Consider the following 8,987-nt stretch of genomic DNA (forward strand, 5'->3'; position numbering starts at 1 on the left):
CTGGAACTCACTTTGTAGACCAGGCTGGCCTCGAACTCAGAAATCCGCCTGCCTCTGCCTCCCGAGTGCTGGGATTAAAGGCGTGCGCCACCACCGCCTGGCGACACCCATCTTCTAACAAGGTCCCACTCCCTACTCTTTCCCAAACAGTCTCACCCACCAAGTATCCAGTGATATGTGCCTATGGGAGCCATGCTCTCTCAGACCACCATACTAGGCAGAATCTGTTAACAGCTGAGTTACAGCATCATCTCCTCAATATGCTTAAAAAGTACATCTTTATGTATAATATGTGTGACATTAAAAGCAAATTCTAAATTATATGTTCTTTAAAGAACAGACTATTTCAGTTCAGCATAAAATATAATACCTTAAAATTCAAATTGATTTAGTTTTTAGAATCAGAGTTATAAGTTACAAGCATTACAGAGTGATTTTAATACAAAATAAATAATATCTAAAGCATTGTTTTAGATTTAGGAGTATAAAATTCTTCAAAAATTTAATTTTTTTGTTTTTTTGTTTTTCTTTTTTTTGTGTTTTGTTTTGTTTTTCAAGACAGTGTTTCTCTGTGTAGCCCTGACTGTCCTGAACTCACTCTGTAGACCAGGCTGGCCTCAAACTCAGAGATCTGCTTCCCTCCTAAGTGCTGGGATTAAAGATGTGCACCATCACTTGCTTGGCAAAAATTAAAATTTCTGCTTCTGTTTCTTCTTGTTGTTTAATGATTAACAATCAGGTTTTAGAAGCTGAACATGGTGCCGCAAACTTAAACCCAGTACTTGAATGACTGACGCAGGAGAATCATGAGTTTTAAACTGACCCTGAACTACCTAGTTTTTTTTTTTTTTTAAGATATTTTCTTTATTTACATTTCAAATGTTATCCCCTTTCCTAGTTTCCCCTCTGAAAATCCCCTATCCCCTCCCTGAACTACCTAGTTTTAAGCTATCCATGATTATGTAGTGAGATACTATTTTTTTTTAAATCAGGTTTAGCAACTAAACTTTATTGAGATAAAATTTGCAGTTACTAGATTAAAGACCCTTTTTGACATCCTGAAGAGATAGCTCAGCAGGTAAAGCCAGTTTTGCCAGCCCCATGATGATCTGCACTCTATCCACGTGGTAGGAAAGAGGACTGCCTCCCAGGTTGTCCACTGTCAAGTATAATTCTGTCCTCTGCTTCTTCTCATGTATTTTTTTTTCTGAGACAGAGAAGGCTTTGATATAGTTCTAGCTAGTCTCTAATTCATAATTCTGCCTCAGCCTCCCAAGGGTTGGAGTTTTAGGTGTGGACTACCATACCTACCTTAAAGATATCTTTTAAAGAAATTTTGGAGACCAATGTACTGAAAGCTTAAATATTTAAAGTGAATCATTAAAATTTTATAGTTGATATTGTTATGCCTTTATGTGTTAGAATGTGAATATTCTGCATTTATTTGCTATAATATTATATAAACTATTATATTAACAGTATTTAGTATTATAAATATCACCTGATTTTATTATGTAGTGGTTTTGGTTTTATATCTGTAAAGGGGAATGGTCATCAAATGAAGTGTAGATTAACCCAGGGTTCCCCTTGTCCTTCCCGTTCTGAGATGGGTTGTAGAAAGCGTTCTTCCTATAGCATTAAAATGTGACATGATGTGTATACTCTTCCTACAAGGTCACATAAGAACAGTTTACCAGCCCATAGTATGAAAATGTCTTTCCTTTTCAGTATCCTAGCTGTCCAAAACAGTGTATCGCATAGGAACATTTCAGAAACATACCAAACAAGAGCCAACCCTATAAGCATGTCTACTTCATCTCCCCTGTCAGAATTATGAACCCTGCCCTTCTCTGTCCATGACCAACTATGCTGCTGTGTGAAAAGTGGGACAGTTAAGAAAGACTCCTTTTATGTTTGTTGTTTTTCATTTGAAACATTTCATTGTAAAAAGAAATGTGTATCTTTGCTAGGTATATTGTTTGCAGAAAGAGCTCAAGATAAAGACTCATAATCTTGAAGAGACGAGTGAACAAAATGCCATCCTACAGCACACTCTCCAGCAGCAGCAGCAGATGTTACAGCAGGAGACCATGAGAAATGGAGAGCTAGAAGATACTCAGAGTAAACTTGAAAAACAGGTATATATTCTTAACTAAAAATAGTTTGATTTTTTATGAAATAAAATTTAAAAATCATTTGCAGATGTTTGATTAGTAAACATAATTTCTTATGTAGTCAGACCTAGACCGCTTACTACCAAGGTCAGATTTCTTATGCTACAAAATTTTATTATAATGTAAATTTCTTGACTGAATTTTTTTTTGAATCTAAAGTTAATACCTATCTGAATTATTATGTTTTCTGAAGTCTCCTTTTTGAATAACACATGTAGTATGAAAAAAAAAAAAAGAATCCATTTCCCCCCCAAAAAAACTGCTACTGGGCTACGCAAATAAGTTTTGATCTCGGGATTATAACCAGTGGTACAGTTCCTGTCTAGTACACATTAGGCTTTGGGTTCAATTTTTAAGACCACAACCAAGATTTGTTTAAATTAAATAATGATGTTATCATTTCACTGAAAGAATTGTAGATAATTTGATACTAGAGAGTAATCTTTTCTCTCTGTCTTTTTTTTTTTTTTTAATGGTTTTCCGAGACAGGGTTTCTCTGTGTAGCCCTGGCTGTCCTGGAACTCACTTTGTAGACCAGGCTGGCCTCGAACTCAGAAATCCACCTGCCNCCTGGAACTCACTTTGTAGACCAGGCTGGCCTCGAACTCAGAAATCCACCTGCCTCTGCCTCCCGAGTGCTGGGATTAAAGGCATGTGTCACCACGCCCGGCATCTTTTTTTTTTAATTCATTATTAACTTTGTCTCAATCTCTTTCATACATATTCCATTTTTTCTCTTTCATAAGAAATAAAATATATAAAAAATATAGATTTTCTGATTTCTTCTTAGTACATTATAGTTTTTAGTCATATATATAATTAAATATATATTATTAGGAAATAATATATTGGCAATACATATATATTCTGAATTCATCCTCAGCCACCCTCTCCCTTTTTTGACATGAGAAGAAAAAAAACCTTTTCAAATTGGGATAATAAAAAAGGGGAAATAGGGTGGAGAGATGGCCTAGCAGTTAACAGCACTGGTGCTCTTCCAGAGGACCTGGGTTCAATTCCCAGCACCCACCTGGCTGCTCACATCTGTCAAGCTTCAAGGGTTCTGACAACTTCACACAGACACACATGCAGGCAAAACACCAATGCACATAAATAAATTATTAAATAATTATTTTAAAAAACAATGAAAAGTAAAATGTTTAATGTTTTGTGTATTTCTTTCCCTTCCTCTGTGTTTACATTCCTTCCCTTTTCTTACTTGTGCTAAGGAATGAATTCAGGCCTCTCATGTGCAGCAGGCATGCACGGTCTCACCTGGACTGTTCAGTTCTTCTAACTCATTTTACTGGTACAGATGTGCAGCTACTGTAGGGAGATACAGGAGTAACTTATCTTAAAAGCTAGTTTTGTTCTTATTGTTTCAAAGCAGCTTCATTTATATTTTAATTTTATTACTAAATTTTTGAGATGGAGTCTTTTTATATTTTTGAGATTGGCCTTGAGCTCCAGGACTCAGGCACTCTTCTAGCCTCAGCCTTCCAATTGTTTGAGCTATAGTTACATTTCATCACACCAAAGCTTACCTTGAGTTTTAGAATACATCTAAAACTAAATGATAGATTAGACTACATATAAAGTATGTTTTTTCTGGATAGTGTTGGCTTGTAATTAAATTTAAACACTTAACTGAAAAATGCTTAACAGGTATCAAAGCAAGAACAAGAGCTTCAGAAACAAAGGGAAAGTTCAACAGAAAAGTTGAGAAAAATGGAAGAGAAATATGAAACAGCCATACGTGAAGTGGATTTGAAAAGGCAAAAAATTATCGAGCTAACTGGTACTGCCAGGTAAAATTTGAATATAGTAGTTTTATTAGCCTTTTCAATTATGTATTGGTAAGTTTGAGTTTCAGATTTAATAATATGCAGCGAGATTTCTTTCTGAGGAATTAACTTCTTCATAGCCTAAGTTCCTGTAGCATTTTCTTATATCTCCCTCATATCCTTCCTTTTTTCTTTTCTTTTTATCATACTACAATTTTTGCTTTCTTTTCTTAAAATAAGGACCCTATTTAGCTTATTTTAGGGTTCCCCACAACATTTAGTATAGTTTACAGGCACTCAGTAACTGCCGTATTAGATTATAAATAACACTGAAAGTTACTAACAGGCAAAGCTCTCCTCACACTGTGGAATCTCTCAGAGGACCTAATTGGGTATTTTCTTGTGGTGGTGGTGGTTGTTGTTTTGTTTCATTTGGTTTCTCAAGACAGGGTTTTTCTGTGTAGCTCTAGCTGTCCTCTAACTCATTCTGAGGACCAGGCTGACCTTGAACTCAGAGATCCACTTGCCTTTGCCTCCCAAGTGCTGGGATCAGAGATATGTACCATCACCACCCAGTCAGATTACTTAATTGTATGTAGGATAAATAAAATGGTTCTCAGCCTTGACTAGGCATTCAAAATTATCTCAGTAAAGTGACATAATTCTACCCCCATTTATACCAGTAGCCATCAAATGTGAACTTACATGCAGGAACTAAAACCTATGTCCCCAGATTTCCTTTGTCATTGACAGGGATTAAGTATTAAGATAGGGCCCTGGGCTTAGAGTAGAGCAGATACAGGCTTCTTAACAGTGCCAGTGACTTATTGTTCCTTCAAGATTTCTTTCCTATTGACAGGTATCTAGCCACTAATATAGCATTTCCACTAGTGACAGTTGTGGGGCCATGAAGACTGCTCACTCTGTAGCACTAGTGCTATCCTTGAAATACAAGGATACAAAATACAAGAATACAAGAAGTGCTGCATTTCCAATCCCAGGCCCATTGCTCTTTTCTCCTTTCCCAGCCAACTTCTGAAAACTCTTGTTGTACCTTTTGGAGCTCATACACATCTGCTATATTCTCTGCCTTTTCTTTTCTCTTACTATAATAAACCTCTGACATTACCCTGAGGACATTATTAGTTCTCTTGCAGGCTTCTAAACTAAAGAAACTTTTTCCCATGTTCTTATACCAGAGAGTCAAAGTTGTACTCTGAGCTAATGTCATCAGATAATGTCCATCTGACTTACTGTTCTCTCCAATATCAGCTCTGGTTCGTCAGTATTCACTTAACTGATTACTGTTATGACTTGCGTTTTCTTTTTTCTTTTTTTGTTTTTTGAGACAGGGTTTCTCTGTGTCGCCCTGTCTATCCTGGAACTCACTCTGTAGACCAAGCTGGCCTCGAACTCACCTGCCTCTGCCTTCCAAGTGCTGGGATTAAAGGCGTGCGCCACCACCACCCGACTGGAGTTTTCTTTTTTAAAGCTTTCTTCTCTGATTATTATATTTCCATCATACTTCAGACATCCCCGTAGTTTACCCTAGAGCTCACTGTTTCTAATATTTACTATTATTTCTAATATATTCCTACTCTGATTCTCTTTTTGCTTCCTTTCCTCTGTTTTGTCTTTGAGACAGGGCCTTAGTGTGTAGTTTGGGCTACTTCAAACTTACAAACTTTGTTCCTCATCTCTCTCCTCTGCTTGAACTGAGATTGTAGCTATTACTTTTCTTTACTGACCTAAAATCAAGTTAGTCACTAAAATCACTCTGTTAGCCTTCTCTTTGGCTTATGCTGACCAATCTAAGAATTTCTAATCACTTTTAAAACTAAAAGTCTTTTAAAAGACATTTTGATAATAAGTCTTTAATATAGTCTTTATGATAATTTATTTAGCCTCTTCATTAATCTTTCAAATAATGGAACTGTCACGTGCTTATCCTTGCATGTTCTCAATCTTTACAAAATTTTATAAAGTTAGGTGTAGTTAGACTGAAAATTTTAAAAGTATAATAGATGACTTAAAAATCTGAGTGGAGATTTTGCTAATATTTATCCTAGTAGAATTTACATACTTAAAGTAAGAGACAAGTCTTTTGGTTTAAAGTTGCCAAATTACATGTTCTATTCTTTGGTTTTTTAATTAGGCAAGCCAAACTTGAGATGGATCAGTACAAAGAGGAGCTGTCTAAAATGGAAAAAGAAATAATTCATTTGAAGCGAGATGGGGAAAATAAATCCATGCAGCTTTCTCAGTTAGATATGGTTTTAGATCAAACAAGAACAGAACTAGAAAAGACAACAAATTCAGGTAATCAACTAGTTAGCTGAATTTAACTTAAATACAATACTTGTGTGTGTGTGTGTGTATCTATATCTATCTATCTATCTATCTATCTATCTATCTATCTATCTATCTATCTATATATGGTGGTTTGAATAAGAATGGCCTCTCTAGGCCTATACATTTGAATCCTTTGTCATCAGGGAGTGGCACTACTTGTGAAGGATTATGGGCTGTGGCCTTATTGGCATAGGTATGGCCTTGTTTGGGGAAGTATGGTACTAGGGGTGGGCTTTAAAGTTTCAAAAGCCCAAGCCAGGTCCAGTTTAGCTTTCTTCTCCTGTCATTTTTGGATCAGGATGTAGGTCTCAGTTGCTACTCCATTTTCTGCTTGCATGCCATCATAGTCCCTACCACAGTGACAGTGGACTAAACTTTTAAAAGTGTAAGCAAGCCCTCAATGAAAGAAATATTTTCTTTCTTTTTCTCTAAGAAAAATATTTCTTTTTGTTTTATGTGCATTAATGTTTTGACCGAATGCATGTCTGTGTGAGAGTGACAGGTCACCTGGAACTGGAGTTGCAGACAGTTGTGAGCCACCATATGAGTGCTGGGAATTGAACCTCTGACAGAGCAGCCAGTACTCTCAACTGCTGAGCCATCATCTCTTCAACCCAAATGTTTCTTTAAGAGTTGCCTTGCAGGGCAGTGGTGGTGCACGCCTTTAATCCTAGCACTTGGGAGGCAGAGGCAGGCAGATTTCCGAGTTCGGGGCCATCCTGGTTTATAGAGTGAATTCCAGGACAGCCAGGGCTACACAGAGAAACCCTGTCTCAAAAAAACAAAAGTTGCCTTAGTCTAGGTGTCTCTTAATAGTAATAGAAGACTGACTAAGACATATTTAAGTGGAACAAAATGAACAGTTGTAATGGGGCTACAAGGGACAGTGTTCAGTATTTTGCCTCTTCTAGATAAATAAAAGTAGATATCCTTATTTATAAGGTTATCAGATTGGGTGTTTTGTTTTGTTTTGTTTTGTTTTTTGTCTTTTTAGAGTCTCATGAATCCCAGGCTGGCACCAGAACTATACAGAACTATATATGTAGTGAAGAACAATGAACTTCTGATCCTCCTGCTTCCCACCTCTCTAGTGCTAAGGTTAATTAATATACAGGTACCAACATGTCCAGTTTATCAGTACTGGAGAGTACGTCCAGGCCCTTGTGAGTGTTGGGAAGTATTCTTCAAACTGAGAGTTTCGTAGATTCTAGCCCACAGGTTGAATATTCTTGTGTGTGGATGCATACATATGTGTATGGTTTATTTACATGCTCATGTGATTATGTGCATTTTGGTCTATGTGCATGTGGAGGACAGAGTTTGAAGTTGAGTATATTCCTGGACTGCTGTTCATCTTATTTTTTAAGACAGGGTTTCTAACTAATTGGCAGGGCAATGAACTCCAGCAATCTGTCTGTCTACACCAGTACTTAATAGGGTTACAAATACAGTCTTATGTATGTATGTTTGGTAAGTAAACTTGGGTCCTTATGATCAAACAACTGATTTAATAACTGAAACATCTGCCCTGCCCCCTGAATATTATTAATTATACTTACTTATAAGTTCTTAATAAAAATGCTTACATATATTTTTTAATGATTTTATCTTCTTAATAGTGAAGGAATTAGAAAGGTTACAACACCACACAGAAACTGAACTAACAGAAACCACGCAGAAACGGGAAGCTCTCGAAAACGAATTACAGAATGCTCATGGAGAATTGAAAAGTACCTTAAGACAACTACAGGAATTGAGAGATGTACTACAAAAGGCTCAGTTATCATTAGAGGAAAAATACACTACAATAAAGGATCTCACTGCTGAACTGAGGTGAGTCAAATAATAAGAAAAGATACCATGTCGGGCAGTGGTGGCACATGCCTTTAATCCCAGCTCTTGGGAGACAGAGGCAGGTGGATTTCTGAGTTCGAGGCCAGCCTGGTTTACAGAGTGGGTTCCAGGACAGCCAAGGTTACACAGAAAAACCCTGTCTTGAAAAACAGAAAAAAAGAAGAAGAAGAAGAAGAAGAAAAGATACCACAATTATACATATTTCTCTGATTATTTTTTTCCATTCATTTTTTTATTAGATATTTTCTTCATTTACATTTCAAATGCTATCCCCAAAGCCCCCTACACCCTTCCCCCGCCCTGCTCCCCATCCCACCCACCTCTGTTTCCTGGCCCTGGCATTCCCCTGTACTGGGGCATATAATCTTCACAATACCAAGGGCCTCTCCTTCCACTGATGGCCGACTAGGCCATCCTCTGCTACATATGCAACTAGAGACACAGCTCTGGGGGGGGGGGGGTACTGGTTAGTTCATATTGTTGTTCCTCCAATAGGGTTGTAGACATCTTTAGCTCCTTGGGTACTTTCTCTAGCTCCTTCGTTAGGGGCCCTGTGTTCCATCCAATAGATGACTGAGCATCAACTTCTGTATTTGCCAGGCACTGGCATAGCCTCACAAACGACAGCTATATCAGGGTCCTGTCAGCAAAATCTTTCTGGCATATGCAATAGTGTCTGGGTTTGGTAGTTGAATATGGGATGGATCACCAGGTGGGGCAGTCTCTGGATGGTCCTTCCTTCAATCTCAGCTCTGAACTTTGTCTTTGTAACTGCTTCCATGGATATTTTTGGTTTTCCTTCTTTTTTTTTTTTTTTTTTTTT

At 37.3% G+C, this 8,987-nt stretch overlaps 1 protein-coding gene across 2 annotated transcripts in view; it reads left to right on the forward strand.

Annotated features, from left to right (window-relative positions):
• Ccdc18 (coiled-coil domain containing 18) overlaps window positions 1-8,987 on the forward strand; it is a 98,265-nt gene that overhangs the window by 54,127 nt on the left and 35,151 nt on the right. For both annotated transcript variants that reach the window (XM_029478044.1, XM_029478045.1), the window contains 4 exons: window positions 1,971-2,138; window positions 3,840-3,982; window positions 6,114-6,277; window positions 7,930-8,143. In XM_029478044.1, the coding sequence (XP_029333904.1) occupies window positions 1,971-2,138; window positions 3,840-3,982; window positions 6,114-6,277; window positions 7,930-8,143 (689 nt within the window). The remainder of the gene's footprint in view (window positions 1-1,970; window positions 2,139-3,839; window positions 3,983-6,113; window positions 6,278-7,929; window positions 8,144-8,987) is intronic.

Source organism: Mus caroli, chromosome 5 (assembly GCF_900094665.2).
Source record: "Mus caroli chromosome 5, CAROLI_EIJ_v1.1, whole genome shotgun sequence".
Lineage (NCBI taxonomy): Eukaryota > Metazoa > Chordata > Mammalia > Rodentia > Muridae > Mus > Mus caroli.